This window comes from Rissa tridactyla, chromosome 10 (genome assembly GCF_028500815.1).
Source record: "Rissa tridactyla isolate bRisTri1 chromosome 10, bRisTri1.patW.cur.20221130, whole genome shotgun sequence".
Classification (NCBI taxonomy): Eukaryota; Metazoa; Chordata; class Aves; order Charadriiformes; family Laridae; genus Rissa; species Rissa tridactyla.
In genome coordinates this window covers 3,783,598-3,803,793 of record NC_071475.1, presented here as the reverse complement: position 1 = coordinate 3,803,793, position 20,196 = coordinate 3,783,598, and the positions used below count along the sequence as shown (strand labels likewise).

Here is a 20,196-nt window from a genome sequence, read left to right as displayed (position 1 = left end):
CCAGCCACACAAAATGTACAACTAAAAGAAGAAACAGTTGAGACAATTTTTGTGCAACTTCCGCCATCTAATTCTGTTCCTTTCAAATCACAAGCCAATTTGATAACTCAGCATATACCAACGCCACAACCAAACAATGAAATACATAGGTACTTAACATCGCTTATTACTGAAAGCTCGGAAAAGCTCTAAAAGAAACACAAAGCTTAAAAATCCAAAAAGCATCAAGAACTAAACAACCAGAGGGTTCTGAGGGGTTTTATTCACCATACTATTCGCCTTCAAAGATCTCAGTGAATATCAACGCATCATGACAACACTTCTTGAGATAACTACTATTCCAAGAAAACCAAAGGACAAGCAGGATGCAATAATTTGTCCCGATTCATGCAGAAAATACTAGACAGGATCATGACTGATAACAGAGACCCAAACCACCGAAGAAACCAAGATTTTCATCATCCGTGTATTTGCGCAGATTACTGAAAGGAAAACAGTCACAGTGTACTGACGCTTGCCTGTTAATATCCTTCCAAGATGGCACAATCAGAAAATTATCTCAAAAGATCTAAGTATAATGGAATGAAAGGTTACATACATTTGAGATGAAGGGAAAGAGCTGGAGCAGCAAAAAAGCAATCCCTATTTCATTTTTAAGTCTCTAAGGGACCCGGGAAGCAGCAGTGAATGGTGGAAAGCCATCCACCAAATCCAGGAAACTAATATTGCTTGCAGTGATTAACTCACTCTAGGTGTCAGCCTGCCACCTACTACTGTCAGTGTGGAAAATTCGCTGTAAGCACCAAGAGGATTCTGAAGAAAGGAACAGAAACACTGAAAAAGAGGCAAGACAGACACAAAACAATGCGAAGAGTCACAGCAGCCTTTCCCTTCAGTACTAACTATTGGCTGCAGCACTTAGCCCACTTCTGAGACATCAGTAAAATAGACCCGTCTCATCATCGTTCAGTTTTTCAAGCAGCAGATCGGGAATTAATATTCACGGGTTCTATGACTGACATAATTGCAATTTAAAAAGGGCAATTAATCATCAGCCACACTGGCGGCTGACTTACCAGGCTGGGATCCTTTCTCTCCACACCTGCCAACAAACTCACGGGGGGCAAAAGCATCACACATGCACACAGAGCCAGGAAGTGCCATTCTCCCTCTTAGCCCCAACTCCAGGCTTCCCAGAATATGCTGTGGGGACTTTTTTTATTGTTTTTTTCTCCTACATGTGCTCCAGCGGAATAATTCATCCACCCTTTCACCCAGCGGCTTCCCCACGATGGCCAACCAATCTCCCTTGCCACATGGATAAGGAATGCTCTCTTCACGTTGTATCTCACTCGTGTCAGCCAAGAGAACTGAGGCAACGAGCTCCGTCACCTACATCATGGATTTCTCATCTCCCCATTTTCCTTTGTATCTTTGCATGAACTAATATTTTTAAGAGTAACACCTCATCCCATTCCTACTTGGAAAGTATATTACAAAAGGTGAGAGAGTACAGCTCCAGAGAAGCAAATAACATAGGCTCATGGAAACTTCAAACCTGGCAAATGGTTTTCATAAAATGAGTCCAAAAAGCCACTAAGGCAGTATTTACTTCCATGCTCTTATGGGAAGGTTTTTAAGCATGCTTTAAACAAAAGCGAAACCCAAGCAATTGTTCTGGGTATTAGTTTCGCCACTTGAAAATCTTTCTATATGAGCATCCATTGCCAGATGTGAAAGGTATTTCAACCAAGAATATATGTAGAAAAGAGACATTTGGAAATTTGTTGATGGCGTTCAGGTTCCCAGAAAGTCCTGAGACTAAATTATTGCAGGATGAGTACATAACCTCGCATACGAAGTACAATTCTTAATATAACACCCTTTCCTGAGTAGAAGCAAGCCATCAAACTGACCACCTTATTATGCCACTTTATTTATCTGCAAAGCACTTAAAACACTATGGTGACAAATACCATAGAAAATAAGCATGAGATAGATGGAAAGATTTAGAGCTCAGCAAGCGGTGAGGTCTTCAAGTGACACACTTAAGATGATGTTCTTGGGCCAAATATACAACGTACTTCTAGGCCAAAGAAGTCTTGCTCAAAAAGGTGCCACTGCTGCCAGCCAAGTGCAGCAGACAGGTAGGGACTGAGGATGCAGGACGTAGCACAAGCTGTATGGTCTTCCCCTCCTCATTCCTGTCAGTCAGCAACCAGAAATTGCCTTCATCATTAACAATACAGGAAAAGAAATCATAACAATACAGGAAAAGAATTCTGTGCTTTCGTATGTGAAAGAGAGTAATTTGAATCCTAAGAATTAAGTCAGGATGGAAGCTGGAACACAATTACATATTGCACGTCTTGGTCAGAGTTCCAAACAAAGGTAGTTGGCAGAACGTCTCTGCCAGCAGATGACACCAATAAATGGCCTCATTTCCATCTATTATAAGATAATAAACAGGCCTTGCTTTCTCATACGGTCCTTATTTCTATCAGGTGCCTCTCAAGATTAGCTGTATTTTTGACACATGCTCCAGGTGTTCTTCATCCACAAAGCTCAATGCATCATTGCGAGTTAAATGAGGTGTCTACAACCCACTTCTCTCAGCTTTGTGAAACTAGGCAAGCAAAATTAGGAGACCCCTCCAGCTTTTTCCTCATTCAAATTTTGCAGGGCTTTAGTAATCTCTTAAAGAACATTCTGATGCCAAACAGATCTTTACCTTCAAAGGACTCAAGTATCATGTTGCCCACTTGCCTTCTGTTTGGAAAGGACCGATCTTGTCCTCCACTAACAAAATCACTCCTTAACAGATGAGTGTGGTGTTAAGAAATAGCAGGTATATCACGTATGTATCCTCTCTCAATTTATGAGTAAATACCCTGCAACTCAGTTGCTTTTCCTCGCAATGACCAGCTGCATCAAAGTCTTTTACCGGCTCTTGGAGAGAGCATTTGCTGCAGAGTTGGGAACAAACAGGGGGGAGGAAGAAATTAAAAAAGAGAAAGTGGGTGGGGGGGGAGGGGGATGGTGGTGGTGTGGAAAGAGAAATACAAAGAATCTTTCTCAACCACAATTGGCACTCCTGGGCTGCTGCCCAGGATCATGGATGCTTCATTTCTTAAATTTCTTCAGATGAAAAACAAATAATTGTGCTTCCAAGTTTTCCTAACACCTGTAAGCTTAATGCCTGCAATCAGCACTTGCTCACATCTTTATCTTCAAGCCCATATTATGAAGTTTTGATAAGCTTTTCCTTCCCAGTGTCTCTCACTCCACATGGATAAGAGCCACTAATAGAAGACGGAGACCAAAATCCTTGCCTCTTCTATTGCCTACATTTAGCAATCAGCAACTGCCTGAGTATTGTGTGAGACCCAAAGCACCGCCGTGTATTACACACTTATCTCTGCAAAACCACGCTGCACAAGTGACAACTTCCAGGCAGGGGGGAGGGGGAATTGTGCAGCTTTGCGATAATTAAAGCGTAGACGAGTGTCACTGCTGTAGATAATTATGCATTAGCAGTGAAATTACTTAATGGAATGAAATAAACTAAGCCAAATGTTTTGTTTTAAAGGGAATTTAGGGTCTGCAAAAGGTGCCCAACTGACAGCCCAGGAGAGTGAGAATGACAGCCCTCCGTCATTCACAAAAACGGTATGACACCGCAAGAGCCTGGCAGGCTTCCACCTCCCACCCAGGCACAGGGTGGGCAGGGGAGAAGCTAAAGAAAACTTCAGCCTCCCCGGCCATTCAGGCTCTGATCTGTCTGATGAGTGCCCACATAGGGACCAGTCACCAAGTAGAGAGGAACAACTGACTGCGATCACTTCCTAAATAAAGATACCAGCTCTGACGAAAAGGATTATTTCAACCCACAGATCTTCCACAGCCCACCCTCACAAGCATCCATCAGAGAAAAGAAACATGTTTAATCACTGTCAGTACAGACAAGACTCCAACCAACGACAGAAGCAACAGGGTAAGTAGGTACACGGCCCATAATGAAACCACCTCCTCCTACCAAGCCCACAAGGTCTTCCCCCATCCTCTCCTCTTGCCTCAACAATTGCGCACCTACGCACACTCCCACCGCTGCTCTCGTCTAGATGGCTCTCAACATCATCCTCCCGCTTGTTAAAACAAGGACTCTCAAGGTCAGTCAGAATTTATAAGGCAGCCATTTCATCTTCTGTGCTTCCCTGGCTACATTCCTTCCTAAAAGCTGCTGAACATTGGAGATTCTGCTGGGCCTGAAAGCCCTGCCAACACCAGGGCCAATTAGGAGTTTCAGGATGATGCATATTAAAGTTATTATGGGAGGCAGTTATGCAGCCAGAATAAATCTTAACTGAACCTTTAAGTGGTTTTTATAACTCTTGTTTCTCCTTCTTGAAAACAGATGAAAAGATACAAATCTCCTCCCTAAAAATCTGCAGGGATTTCAGCCAACCACCAGCTTGTCCCTGATGAGAAGATTCTGCCCTCAAAGCAGTAATTCATTTTGTCCAAGGCCAGCAGATCATCTTTATGTTTTAAACGCCAAATCACTCAAATCAGTCAGAAACTTAGAATATCAGTGAAGACTGACCGGAGATACTGCATTTACAAAAGGCACTGCATACACATCTCAAACTTCTGCTGAAAGAAACTCCAGTGGCTTTTCAGTACAGGCCTTCGTAGACAGTCTGCGTAGCCTGACTGCAGATAGTCAAACTGACACAGGTATTATACAGTCAGTTTTTATAGACCAAGTTTTGTAGGTAGTATCTAATTAGAAGGCTAGGATGTAGGTCAAAACAGTGAATCTTAAAGAGGATCTGAGGAACGGAGGCAGCGACGTCAGTTTTGATAGCGAGCATGAGATGTCATTAGGTGAGCATCTGCCGCTCTCCTCCCACCACTTCCAAAACCAAACTCGCTCTCAGCAGCAGTTACCTACCCCTCCAAGAAGTACTACTAGAAAACAACTAGACAGCTGAAGACCAAAGAGAAATCTGAGGTGGCTGAGAACATACCACATCATTTGTGTGGAAACCTGCAGAGTCTTCATGACAACCGTGTCCTCCCCTGAATACACAGGGGCTTCACAAGCTGCTAGATCCATGTATTTAAGCATGCAAGCGAGCCCCAGGAAACATGGTGAGAAAATGAAAGAGAGAAGCAGGCTGATTCAACACACATCTCCAGTTTGTAAATTATGCCAGTGCACAGTGGCCTCATCACTTCAAATGATGCATTTCTACAGAAATCAATGAACTTCAAAAACTTAGGGTAAACGCATCCTGAAAAATATTATGGTAACTCGGGGAGATGCTAGAGTCAGAACGAAAACAAATAAGCAAAAAAAACCTCTGAGACATTTCAATGGTATGCAAGTAATTTGAGGGCTCAGCAGTTCCCGGTCCGCCCCTGGAAAGGAATCTTCATGGGTGTCCCTTCACTGCCACCTTCAGGAAATACTCACTGCTGCTTTGAAAATGTTCTCGACACAGCAGGAGAAAAAAAAGTATGAACTCAGCGAAGGCATCACCACTGGCATGCAACTGAGACGCACATTAAAAATCTTTAGTTCCAAAATAAGAGTACTACAGCTAGAATCACGTCCCAAAAAACTGAGGAGAAGAGCACAGAGTCTGCAAGATCAATACACAGAGCAGTCACTGGGCTGAGCAGTGGTTTTGACCCCAAATAAGATACATAATTCATCTCCCAAATGCTGCACATGAGGCAGGTAATAGATTTTCCCAGATCCTAAATTCAAAGGGGTACTAATGAGGATATGCCGTTTATGGATTGTTTATTAGACTCCATTTGCACCATTCCATTTTAAAGTCTCGCTTGAAAACCCAACAAACTCCCTCCCTCAAAAATAATTTTAAAAATAAGCAAATCAAAACTGCTTTGCTAATGAAAATGGAAAGTTGCATAAGAATTCAGAGTCAGTAATGAAGTGGGAAAAAAATAATGCACAGGTTGAAAAAAGACATTCTAATGTCATTTATTTATTTATACACATGTGTGCACAAGATGCACCTTAAGTCTCCGGACAGTATATTGACTTCCCAGTAGATGACATGAATTATCAAGCAGGAAACTTGGTTCCAAATCAGCCTCCACCATAGCTCTTAAAATAGGCAAATGACTTGCTGAACAGTGAAGCCTAACCAAGCTCAACAGCAACATCTGCTGGCCAACGAGCAACACTATGAAATTCATCTAATAGGTAAGTTTATTATTCATTCTTACAAAGATGTGAATTTTTACTGCAGTTTAGGAATGCCCAGTAAGAGACATTTCTTGTGCGGAAAGCTGATGTAATTTCTAAACACGTATGCAAAAAGCATGGCAAAATTTTGCTTGCACTTGCACGCGCGTGTAGTCAGAAAAATCTGTCATCTACCATTACCTGCCCACAGACACACTTGACAGCAAAACAGTGAAATTAAGAGGGGTTAAAATTCACGTTAGTGAGACTAACTTGCTGGAGGCGATCTCTTCTATCTAGCCACTTCCATCTGAAGAACACCCATGCCACCCCTTGAACTACTTTCTTTCCTAAGGGAGTAGCTCGCATGTGCAAGGCCTGAGGCAGCGAAGTATTTATCAGCCACGCTAGTCCCATCTACACAGAGGAGAATGGCAGGTAAGACCATTAGAGCTCCTTTCCCTCCAGGTGCCTTAACACATTCCTTATTAACCTTAGAAAATAAGCCTGCTATGGCAGAATGACATTATTGGAGCAGGAGCACAGCTAATGGTCCCCACTTAATTTGGGCACAAACTGATACTCTATCTACAGTAATTACAACGAAAACTCTTACCCCAGATGCATAAAACTTGATGAACTACTTCTAAAGTGTTCTGAAGAAAAGAAAATGCAGGTGGCTGGCAACAGCTTCCAGATTACATTCAGACCTTCACCATGATCTGGAACAAGGGCAGAGTGACCTGAGAGCGCTGGCTTCTGAACACAGCCTTCTGAACAGCCATCAGACGGGAAAAGGTGTTGATGCATACCACTTCTCTTACCAGTAAAGGAACAGTGTCAAATTCTTACTTGACCACAGAGAACCACCTCTTTTAGCAGGTCACTGGTACAGCAAGAAATCACATGCAATTAGGGTTTTAACAGAACTCTATGATAACCTTCAGTAGCACAAAGCTTAGAAAAATTACACTGCAAAATGCTGAGCCTTGAACAGGAAAAGGCATGCTGGCTGGCTGGCTGCGGGGGGGACAACTTTTTAAATGATAGAAAAGTATAGGCTGGACTGACATTCACTATCTTTACAGTCATAGTTTGCTTTGCAGTTTAAAGCTCTCGTGCTTTTCAAAGTTTTGTACTTGAAACAAAATTCTTTTACCCTGAAAAATTAGGGAAGAGGATTTAAGAAACATGCTGGTTTATTTACAGCTGACATAAGTTTTTGTTGGTGGTCTTTTTTTGTTTTGGTTTTTTAGGGTGCTGTTTTGTTTTGTGGTGGTTTGTTCTTTGGTTGCTTTGTTTGTGGGTCTTGGTTTGTTTGTTTTTTGGTTGGTTTTTGTGGGTTTTTTTGTTGTGGGTTTTGGGTGGGTTTTTTTTTTTTTTTTTAAACATACCCATATTCCCAATCCCCCTTTTTCCACATTTAGCTGTTAAACTAGGAGAGCATAACACATGAAAATACAAAAATGACTGATTGCTCAGGTCCTCAGCTGGGAAGAGAACAGCTTTTGTAAGGAACCATTTGTGTATTGGAAGTTTGGAAGCTGCAGAGGGGACTCTCAGTTTCAGCTCAACAGTGCCAATTACAGCTATAGCAAGATGAATACTGAGGAACAAATCCATTCTGCTCAGAGGCTGGAGAGAAGGGAAAAGGAGAGAGAAGAGATAGGAGCATGTGTTTAGGAAAAGAAAAGGGGCTTGAAGTCATTTGCTAGACAGTGAACCACTTTTTCCATGGCAAAAGCATTAGGCTGAAGATCCAGTGAATGTGCGTGGCAAGCTCTCAGTCCTAATTGGAAGAGCACTGGTTATTTAACAAATGTGTCCTTACTCTAATGTACTATTCAAGTAGGTATTAAACTATGGAGCTTTTTTCTTTTGGACAGTAATTATACATAGCCCTGCTCTATCTGTCTGTTTGATCAATTTTTACTCTCGACTCCTACGGCATCATCCTTCAAGTTTGCCCATTATCACAAAGTCTTCAAGGCTAAAAAGGCTCTAAACCCCCAATGTAACACGCAGACAGGAAAAAGAAAGCCAGCTAAGTCTCTAATTCCTTCACCCCCTCATAAGCTTGCAGGTGTTCTATTTTCGTTGTCTAAAAATCAAAGAGAAAGTCATCAGCTCATTTCCTCTCCCTTAGTACAGTCCTTTTTAAGAAGCTACTTTCCATCATGTTTTACTCAATACTCATAAATAATATAGATAATTGCAGATGGTCATAACAAACAAGCAGAGAAAGTATACATATATAGTACAAAGGAAACAATAAAAATTCTGATGTGCTCCAAAAGCAGAAGGAATTCCTGGCAAATAGCAACAGTTGCATCCAGGTTATTTTTTTAGTTGATGTAAGGCAATCATAGAGCCAAAAATAATATAGGGACAGACTTTACACAAAGCTAAACAAGGGTGTTGGCAGCCCACTTCCTTCTGCAGCACATATTTCCTACCTCCTCCCCACGTACAATACACATAGCTATTTCTTCCCTAAAAATTTGCATTAGGAAGGAGGAATATTGCTCATGGAAAGATAGGTTTAAAACTGCTGAAACTCCAAAATACATAAGCAGCACGCAATTAGGAAGATATTATGCTGGCTGTAATAAGAAACTCTAAGAGAGTCCACCCAGCTGCCCAAGAGTTAACATTATGCGTTTCTCATCAAAACCTCTTTCAAGAGGTTAAGCACACAATAGTCTATCTAAAGCACAGCTAGAAAGGCTGCTTGAAATTCCACACATGTGCCTCAGCAATGTATTTCTATTAATGTCCAGTGTGTGTCAGCGTGAAGATAAGGTACCAACATCATGTCCAACCAGCCAGCTAGAGAATGGGACGCCGTGTAAAACATTGTCTGATGCTTAGAATCCGGAGAACAGTGGCGTTTGCAATCTCACCCGCTGCACACGTGCCTGATAACGCCACCAACGAGGAAAGGCAGCAGGAGCAAACCACCCCGCAGTTTTGGGAAACTAAAGAGACAGAGGGAGAAAGAGGGAGGGAGAGGGTAGCAAACAAGAATGAAAATAAACTTCATCAGCAAATAGAAGCAGACTAAAGGATGCCCAACTGTAGTAGAGGTTATAAAAAAAAAAATGGAAAAAGCTTTTGTGAAATTTACTCTTCATATCAGCTTGCTTTAACTTTTCTTTAAGGTGGGAAATAAATAACATCAGAGCTTATTTTGATTTCTCCCATCGTACCGTGTAGACTCAGCTTCCTCTTCTAGTACGATCCAACAAAGCTATGTGCATTGGGAGACTTGTGGAAGACGTTGTATTTGAGGAAATGTGATCTTGAACAGGAGATATCTGCTCTGTTGGGCCTGGACCTAAGGTTTGAGAAGCCCGTATGTTACCATCAGCAGCTGCTGCATGGGAAACTGCTGGAATAGCCCATGCGGGTCTGTGCTGTGCGCTGATGGGTGCTATCATGCAGGTAACATTCCAGCCCATCAGGAAACTTCCTATTAGCTGAACAGCTTGCTAATACAACCTGTAACTTACCTATCTTTGAGAAAGGTAAACCAAATGCAGACGAAGGAGCGGAATGCAGTGATGCTGACCGGGAGACCACTGCACATCGAGGAGGTGGTGATCCACAGAAGAGTGAACCTGAGCAGGCGCAGGGCTGTGCTGTGCTGCACGTAGAGGTACAGCACAGCCTTCAGGTCTGTCTTGTGCTGCACAGACTCCTCAGCATCCTAACGGAGGAGCCTGCAGGCAGCTGCCCCTTGGTAGCGGCCCCTGCAGCACCTTGCCTTTATCTACAAGAGCAGCAAGACATTCTCATGTGAACATCCTTTAGGAATGGAGTTGTTTTCTTGTAAGAATATAATTGCTCAAATGACCAAAAAACGGAGGAACCTCTCCATCTGCACAGCCATGGGAAAATCCATCCAGAGTTTGTCCAATTCTGCATGAAAGCAGGGCTCCTGGCATCTAAAGGGACGTAAGATTTACTTGCTATCTATGGTCCTCTTTTTATTCTATCTTACTAAAACAGCTATTTTATTAAGTCACTTGTCAGCCTTTCTTGACAAGACCCAGGAAGAATCCTGCATCATTTCTCTCTCACACCGCCCCCAGTGCGGAACACTCTGCCCATCTCAGGTACCTTCTTTCCTGCCCCTCTGTTGCCAACGAGGATCACGTCAAGATCTACATGTTAAGGTTCCAAGAAAAGGTGGCAGAAGCATCAAAGCTAGTTTTCATGGCATTTAGGGAATATGACAGAAGTGACATCCCGTGGCAGGTCACATACCTCGCATCCCCATCGTCTGAGAGTGCAAAAGCAACCCAAGTGTTACGTTCAGTGCAAACTTATTTCCTAGCTATTATATCAGCACTTTAAAACTATAATCTTGCTTTCTTTTTAAGTAACACTTTCCAGTCAGAAACATCAAGAAAATTTTCAGTGATCAAGGATCACTGATTCGAGATTCAAACATTGTCATTTTTTAGATAGAATACAATGAATACTGGAGAGCTATCACCAAACACTACGTTAGATATATATAATATCCGGAATACTCAAAACAGACAAGCAAAATCATAATGAAAAAATAAAGTTTAACCAAGTTAGTAGGAACTACATTCTTATAACACTCTCAGCCGTCACACTTATGACAATCTCATACTACAAACCATACCACATTTGACTAATACTGGCTTGGAGGAAAGGAAAGTCTTCTAAAACACCCTGATGCATTACCAAATCTCTGTTGCTTATGCCCACAAAATTAGCTGCAAAATTATAACAAAATTCTACAACTCCACAGTAGCCTGGCAGTAAAAAAAAAAAAATAAAAAAAAATGCAGTATTAGCTTTGCCGGACCATTCATGGAAAAATATCAACATATTATTATCTTATTTCTTTATGAATATTTTGTAGTTATAGATAGGGGAAAAGGAAGGCTAATCTTATCTTTTGCTTCTTAAAAGATGGAATGGCTTTACAGTAACCCTAAGTCAGAACAAATGAATCTGGAAGAAGTTTCTGTGGAGTATATGAACTTGGTAGACAAAAAAAAGAAGTGTGAAATATGGGCACAGGAGAACTGAAGGCAAGACAGGGGAAGGAGGCAGCACCACAGACAACTTCAATTTGTTGCAGCTGTAGGATTTAAAAGAGGCCAACCTTGTGATAAGGTGTCTTAGTCCAACAGACTACAAAAATGAGAAGCTCAAACAACCATCAGCTGCTGAAATCTGCAAAAACTCTCCAAACACAAATTAACCTTCAGTCAGGAGATAAAAGACTAGCTGCAGAAATTGGAAGTTGTTAAAAAAAATGCAACAAATCAGAGCAGCAGTAGAAGGGAAAATGAGGAGTACATAGGCAGCACCTTACCCATAGCCAGATAACAGCATTGCCTTCCCTCAAGAGAAGATGGAGAAAAAGGAGGTTTTCTTTTGGTTTGGCTTTGGTTTTACTTTCTGGGTTCACTGTAGCACACATTCTCCAAAATTGCTTTAGTTAAATGTAGACCTCGCTAATGCTCCAGGGACAGAAGTTAACAGCTTGCTGGAAGTAGAAGACTTGTAGAACCTCACCATGCCAAGCTTAAGTTTAATGCGAACCTTTCCAAAGTCCACCATTTAATACTGCAAGATTACTTTCTATAGGGATCCCTTAAATGTTTAATGATTTCAGAAAAAGAAGTAATTCCTTCACTGCAGAAATGCACCCACTTCTACAGTAGAAGGTAGCAGCCAAAGAGAACTCCAGCTGTGGGGCGAAAGGAGGGATGTTCTGGCCAAAGAGTATAGAATAACAGAGCACTAACTTTAAAGACTCCACACATGAATATATGTTCTTTAAAAGGAAAGTCTAGAAAAGTACCCCTTAGCTCAGAGACCAAGAATGAGAGGGACAGAAGGAACAAGGTCTGAAGCTACTCAGCCCAGCTATTTAAATCCCCCTATCAGTAACTTGCAACATTTTGTAATAAATCATTAAGGCTTAAGCCAAAAAACACATCTTACCATTTGTATCAACACATTTAAAGGGCAGTTTTATTCAATTAGTGAAAGGAATCAAAAACAACTGCGTTGCAAATTCTAGCTAAAGATACCACCGCTCCTGCTAACCTACTCGGGGTCCCCGGCTGGTTTTGCATGCACTAGGGGTAGGTATGGGAGTGTTTGACACGCAGTAGGTGAATGCTCTGCAAATAGCCAAACTGCAGGGAACAAGGCTCATCAGGAGGTACCGCTCCCACAGCTGGCAGTACCCACACTGTATGGGGGAATTAGTGTTCTGCTAACTAAATGCACCAGTCATTTTGCAAAGAAAACCTAAAAATTAATCTGAAAAAAAAGGTGCCATTCCTTTAGTAAATACATGTAGATACTTGTTGCTAATCACTGTACCATCAATGAAAATCAACTTGGGAGGAAAAAAAAAAAAAGAAAAACATAAATGGGCTTTTTCCTCCTTTTGCACTATTATTTAAAACAAGCCTCCATTCTTTCCAACTTAAATCAATGTTTTCTGTTAAATCCACAAAAAAAAATTCAATCAAGAAACATTTACAGAAATTAAAGAACCACTAAACTCTAAACCCCAAGATTTGCATTAGCAATGTCTCCTCCCAGAACCAATCTATTTCATAGAATTTTTACATATAGGAATTTCCTATATGTAACTTTAGAAAGAGAAGGGGTTTAGCTTGATGTGCTACATTTTAGATGCAAAGCAAACAAGACCAACAAAACTAGCCCTGATGTGAGCAGTATCCAAACCATAATGCAAAGCTCATGGAGACAATACCTTTCATTACATCAACCCAAATAAATAGGGAGTCAAAAAATGACAAGTTTTGACGACAGAGGCCTCACCTCAAAAACGGCACTCTCACTTCAGTGATGGCCCCACGCTGTCATAGTTTCAACAGTTTATGTGTCCAGTTTACCAGATCTCAGCTGGTCACTCCAGCTTGTCACAATGATATGAGATTATGCACCACAAAATCCCTGTCTAATCTAGAGGTGCTTACCTATGGTTAATCAGCCAGGATAAAGCTGATCCCCAGCTTAACACAAAGTAAATGAAAGCTTTAACAAAACTAAATCATGTTCAGCATCGTTTCTAAAACCATCTTCAGTACCAGCTCAGCTGCATCTACAGCTGATACTGCTCATCAACAGTGGACAATTCACAGCAAAAAATGTAAGCAAGATTGGCTTAAAGCTTCATCAGTGACCAGGAACATAAAGAACTTTCCATGAATAGGCCAATTGGGTCATTCCTCCACCTCTACAAGGCCAAAAAGAAACACTGCTCCACCCAATCTCTCCCCCTGCTACCACCAAAATTCTCCTCCGTTGCATCAATCTATGAATAGGATTTTGAGTTTGTGTGTGTCTGTCTGTGCTGCTTTCCGCAATTTTAAGCAATTTTACACCCACGTTCTTTGAAATGGGGAAGAAAACATACCAGTGAAAACGTCAGTAGACCAATATACACTAAACCAAGGGCGCAAGTGTCCAAAACATGCCACTGGCAAACTCCAAGAGTTCATAATCCCACATTCACAAGATGACACGCGCATCAAAATCCACTGCCCTGATCAAAGGCATTCCCCACTCAGCATTCTTCCTTCAGCCCTTCTCTCCTGAATCAACAAGAGAAGAGAGCCTCTGAAGAGCAAAGACGTTACTTCTGGGCAAGAAATCATCTGAAAGAATCCAACAGCCTATGGCCAATTATAATCAGCTACTGAAGCAACTAGAGAAAAACCCTAAATCCTTGTATTTCTTTCCATGCTCATATTCCAGGCCACACTAATCACAACAGTGCAATGCTGGAGCCACCAGAAAGCAAAGGCTGCCATCCAGCAAGCCAGTGAGCAGGGCATGACCAGGAACATTGGAAATAGCAAGCCATTCGTCATTGACGGATGGAGAAACTCTTTCCCAGCAATTTAGGAATTCTGTGTCCACTCTGTTTTTTCCACGCAGCAACCAATGCCCATCAGTCTTGTCTGAAAAAGCTAATCGTGGTGCAAAGTTTGTCCTACCATCACCCCATTTCTGAATTCATTCTTTCAAAGTGAGAAGGAAGACGATGACTTTTGGTCAATAACTCCGACAAAGCCATTATCCTAGGGGTATTAAATGGGGAGATAAGAACTTCAGGGCTTTGCACAAATCATATTAGTTCAATTCTCAAATCCGGGTAATGCTTCTTTTCAAAGTATTAATTTCATTTATTCTATTTGCTCTCCCTCTGTCCTGATAACACAGGCGCACATGGCCCCTAAATGAGATCCTCCTATTTTATAAGTTATAATCCTCCCTTTCTAGGGTAGTAATGAGATGTCTTCGCTTAATCGCGTTTATTCCCCCCCCCCAGCTTCTGCTTTTCTCCATCCCCATTCCACATTGATTTGTCTCAAAGGTTTCGGCAAAAACCATCAGGCAGGGAGTCACTTGCTCCAAGAGGCTCATGATGCATATGCTGCACAGCTTTAGGAGATTACAAAAGCAGAAAGGAGAAAAAAGAGCAGCTTTGCTTGCGATGTTTCTTTTGTTGGTAAGAAGGAGAAAAAAAGAAAGCCAGAAGAACTGAGAAGTTGAGAGAAGAGGTTTTGATTCATTGGAAATGAAAAAGGAAAGACTCCTGGTACAGGGGAAAGGTGAGGCTATTCACAACACAGTGAAGCAATTAAATAACTTGACTATGACAATTTTGGAAGTTCCTCATGCTAGAAATAAAAAAAAGATTTAAAGATCGCTGTATTAATTCTTGGATATTTCACATGAGACTTAAGGTGTGCTACGAGCATTAGTTAAACACCCTAGGCCCTGCTGTGAAGTACTGTACATATAATCCCTGTTGTCTTTTAAGTGCTCACAGCATTAAATTATTCAGAGAGTCCAGTCAGCACCATGACCCTGCAGTGCTGTACAAACAAACAAAATATTTTATCTCTAATACAAATTGGTGAGGGTTCTTCTGCAGCAGCTTAGCAGACTACTTCCATTCGAGCCAGTCCCACGTGGTTAATCAAAAGCCATATTCAAAGACAGAAGTGAATGCTGCAGTGTTTCTACCCGCAGAGCTATTTTGCTTCTTAAACTAAAACTTTAGGGAGTTTTACTCAAAACCTAAGGTACCTAGAAGCTAAGTAGCTTGTTCAAAGTCATAAAAAAAAAAAGAAAGATCAAGACAAAAATGTAGAACAAGACCCAGGTACTTAATTCTAAATCCCTCTTGTAACCAGTGTACCACTTCAAGAAAAAACGGAAAAAAAAACCAATAACAAAACAAAATGACCAAAAAACCTCCACAAAAACCCAACAATAAATTAATCTGCACCCTACCCCATAAATGATGAAGTAACTGGCCCCAGAAGCTGACAGCAATTTCTTTATCAAAGGTTATCTGTAGTCCATGCTCTCTTCAGGAATGTGCACTATATAATAAGACTGAAGAAGTGCTTCAGAACAATACTGCCAATAATAAAAGTCAGTTAATGAAAATCATAAAGAACAGATTAAATGACAAGAGACGTTCAGCACAGTCAAAATGAAATGAAATCATTTCAAAATACAGCTATCATATTTGGATTTATGGTCTACAAGTGGTAAGGTTAAAGGAGAATATTGTAGCACTACTGAAGACAACTCTATAAGAGAAGGCTACTAATCAACATATTGATATGTTAAAGGCATGGGGCACCTCAAGATCTTACTGCAAATATTAAAAAAAATAATAAATAAAGCAAACCTTTCTAATTATATGTGGCATGATTTTCAATTTTTACTAGATTCAAGTACTGCTAGAAGCAAATTATTTGTCTGCTATTTCTTTCATGGGAGTTGTGCCACTTTTCTCTGGCTTCCCTAAGAGGTCACAACAATAACAAAAACCCTGGAACTTGTTTGCTTATAAATTTAAGCAGATAATTTCCTGTGCCATCTGCACCTGGACTACCACTAGGTACCTAGAGTTCCACTACCATCTTCTACCTGAAAGAGAAGACTGACACAGAATGAGATGAAAGAGCAACTCACACCCATTATTTGCCTCATATGCTAGGACTAAAAAGCAGAAAAGTGAGCAAGAAACATCCAAGCCCGCTTCCAAATAAAGGAAGAAAACAATACTGGAAGACAAAGGACAGATATTATTTGAGTAGGATTAAGACAATACAATAAGGTAACCATGACTAAAAGGAAACTGTAGCTGAGATAAAGCAAGTCTGATAGGGATCCCAATAATTTAGAAGGCTGGCAGAAACAGTTTCTGCTTAGGAAGACATCTAGAAGCCGAAAGACAATAGCTTTGACCTCATCTTTGCAAGGACAGGCTAGACTATTCCATTTGTAAGGATCTTAAATTTATGACTGATCAAGAGATTGTTAAAGACCAATGAAATTTAACAGCTTCTCATTCTTGCATCACGTTCTGGGCTAACGCTCTGTGGTCACTATTTATCTTTTATGGGTTACACAAGGAAAGCTTGATCAGATTTTTGCAGAGCATCAAGTATGCAATATCTGGGTGTGCAATACTGCACAATAAAAGCTAATTTGGATAACAGCTTTTGTATGTTAGAGGTCAGGTCTCAACTCATTGTAGAGGTGCCCTCCTTACACTTCACACTGCCTGGCTCTGCTAGTCACATTTCTCCAGGATTACTCCGCACCTCACTGCGGGAGGGCCAGGCTCTACTTATGAGCCAGGCCACATCGTTAGATTGGACAATAAATCCACTAGCTTCTTCCCTCCCCTAGCTCCTTTACAGAAGTCCATTAATTGCATTCATAAAGAGAATATTCTTTTTCTAGTGGAAAGAGAGTTAATACTGTGTCTGCTGACCCAGCTGTTCTATGCAGAGTAACAGCAGTCACCTGCCTCAGACGCCATTATCCTACAGCTCAGCAATCAGGCAGCTTCCCGTGGTTAGGGTGCAATTTGCCAAGCGGAAATTTCCTAGGACACAGCAGCCGTTCACAAGCTATATCCAGGAGAGCAATCTCAGAGACCTACCAACCCAACCACATGCAAATGTTATCATGGAGTCAAAAAGCACAAATGGGTCAAAAAACACAAACAGACAAATTAATGTAAGACAATTTAATTAAGGACTGTTAACCACCAAGGTGAAAACCTCTTGTTGAAGAAGCTATAAGCCCCAGAATGGCAGAAGTTGAGGGTACGCAGGTGGGAAATAATGCTATACACCTGCCCTGTTCTCATGCTCTCCGTACACAGCTGCTACGGATCACTGTCAGAGATGGGCTATAGCTAGAAGGACTTTCTGTCTGAACCACTATGGCCATTCTTATTTACATTTTATTTATTCAGCCCCCTAAAATACCTTCATATTATAACCTCAGAATGGTTCACAGCCAAGTCACGTGCCTGGGTAAGCCATGCCTATTAGCATTCAACATACAGAAAAAACATGCTCATAGAAAGGTTCTTCAGCTAAATCAAGTGCATGCAACAGATCACTAGGATGAAAGAAACACAATAAAGACCATTACTCAAGTCTGTCCTCTTCCTAAACCATCCTTTCCATGTGTACTGGGGCAAGGAGGATTGCTCTTAGTCTAGTTCTCTCAATAAACAGTTTCAACATCATAGTCTAAATGAACAAACAATTTGAGCTCATCGTGGCAAGCATAGTCCCACCTCGCTGTCACACCCTGACACTTGACACCACCCGAGGTCAGGAAAAAGTGGCAGTTCAAGTAAGACTCTGCATTGTTTACAGGTAGTACACCATTGCCATAGCAATGCTAGTATTTAAAATAAAACTATATAAAATAGTATCATGTGAATATTAAGCACCAATGACAACCCCAATCTGCTGTAGGGATAAAAGCCTTTTGCTCTACTCAGTCTCATCTCACTGTATTTCCGCCCTCACCACTGCTCTTCTCAGCACCAGTATGACAATAACCCAATGGGTTATCTCAGCAACAACAAGGTGCCTGACTAATAGTAAAGGCTGCAGCAAGAAGTCCCCAAAAATAAGTCTGCTTACTGGGCAAGAACAGATTGGTTTGGGAGTCAGTGGTGCGTACAAAATGGGTTTCTGCTTCCTGGTCCCTAAAAATCAATCTTAAGCCTTCTTCAAAACGTTACAATACTTGACAGTTTTATAACAGTTCTTCTGTTACCAGCATCATAAAAGACTCAAACAACAGAACTCATCATTGCTTTTTATTAATTTGGGTGTTTGCACAATTACACTCTAGAAAAACGGAGCTAAGTTTCAGGATAGATCAGCTCAGCAGAATCTCATCCTGGATATATCCAAACATTCATTTCATACACCTGATAGTTTAAAAGAGGGCTCTCTAGCTCAGACAACGACCCCATATACACACACCACACTGACCTGCCACAGGTAAAGGTGTCCCCAGCACAGTCATTGCTTACTCCTTTCCCTGCAAGCTTGGCCTTAGTGTGACTGCATGACATGCTGCAGGCGTAGCTTGCCAGCTGCAGTGTTAAGCCCAATGCAAGTGATGAGCTGGGAGCTTATGAGTGCTTCAGCCTAAATCAAAGTTTCTAAGCTCACCACGCAGGTGACATTTAATGAATCCCCTCAAGCAGAGAGATGTTACCCTCTCCTGTATGGAAACATACTGGAGTCTTTTGTTACTCACCAGCTGGGCTGCTCTCTGCCTCTCTTCATTAGTGTTGTTCCTTTCCCGCTGAAGGGCAGTATTCAAGGCCTCACTGGCTGCTTCCCTTTCCCTTTTGGCCAGCCGAAGCAGCTCCTCTTGGACAAGTGCCTGTTCTCGCTCATACCTGTAAGAGCACCAAAGGCAAACAGAAAGAAGGTGATCAGCAGACTTCTCGCAACAGAGCCATGGCATAGCATGGACTATTCCTGCCTAGAGCCAAAACACTAATCCGTAATCTATTTGACAGAAAGTCTGCTCACAGCCCCTCCATTATCAGCAGGAATTCAAAAGTCCAACAAACTTTAAACATGACCTGCAGTTTCAGTGAGGTACAGCTCTGGCAACAACAGTAAACTTAGCACCATATAAACTTTATAGTTCAGCTATATTTAGCTCTGTTAAGTACTTAATAATTATCACCTCAAAACAGTGAGAACAGAAAGTAGTTAGATAGATAAATAGGTACTACTTTGGAAAAGATCAAGGGATGTACAATAATAAAAGGAGTTAGCCTATCTGACAATGCTGCTCTTCTGCTCTACGAGAGAAAAAAAAAAATCACATAAAATGCATGCAGCGACAGAGCTGAAAGCAGCAGCCTCAACAAATCCACAGCCTAGATACTTGAATCTCAGATTGCCACGAAGGAAATTTTGTCCAATTCAAGCTTTGGAATTGCCACGTGCAAGCAGAGAGAGATTAACATGAAGTGAATATATCCTTTTGGTGCAACCTGTTCCAGTGCTCCACTGCTCTCAGTGACTGACTGGGGTTTCCCTCCCTACTCCTTATACCCAGTCAGAATTTCCTCGCTGCAATTTGTGTCCCTTGCCTCTTGTCCTTTCAGTGTGCACCTCTGAGAACAGTCTAGCACTGTGTCTTCCAAAAAACTACCTGGAAGTTGAAAACAACAGTTAGATCCCACCTCTGCCAATGCAGTTCCGTAGCCTCTCTTCTCCCACGTCTCTAGATTGCCAAGATCCCTCTGAGTGGTAAAGTTGCCATCCACAGAGCAGTGACCACTCCCTAAGTTTGGCATATTCCACAAACTTTCTCAGGGTGCATTTCAGCACAATCAGGTCTGGTTCTTGTTCCACAGTTCAGTCGCAGGCATACAAGCTGCTCCTCCCTTTCTTGTCTTCCCTGCTTACCTTTCCGCTGCATTTCTGACCCTACCCCTCCTTTCCCAGATCAGGTATTTGGGGTGCAGTTCATAGCTCAGCACTGAAAACTGCCAGCAATTTCAATTCCAGAGTTCCCCAGAAAGTGAACCAGTTTTCCACAGACTTCCTTGGTTTCATCTCTGACTTTCCTAA

At 41.5% G+C, this 20,196-nt stretch overlaps 1 protein-coding gene across 5 annotated transcripts in view; it reads right to left on the bottom strand.

Annotated features, from left to right (window-relative positions):
* CHCHD6 (coiled-coil-helix-coiled-coil-helix domain containing 6) overlaps nucleotides 1-20,196 on the bottom strand; it is a 114,955-nt gene that overhangs the window by 90,179 nt on the left and 4,580 nt on the right. For all 5 annotated transcript variants that reach the window (XM_054216120.1, XM_054216121.1, XM_054216119.1 and 2 more), the window contains exon 4: nucleotides 18,860-19,004. In XM_054216120.1, the coding sequence (XP_054072095.1) occupies nucleotides 18,860-19,004 (145 nt within the window). The remainder of the gene's footprint in view (nucleotides 1-18,859; nucleotides 19,005-20,196) is intronic.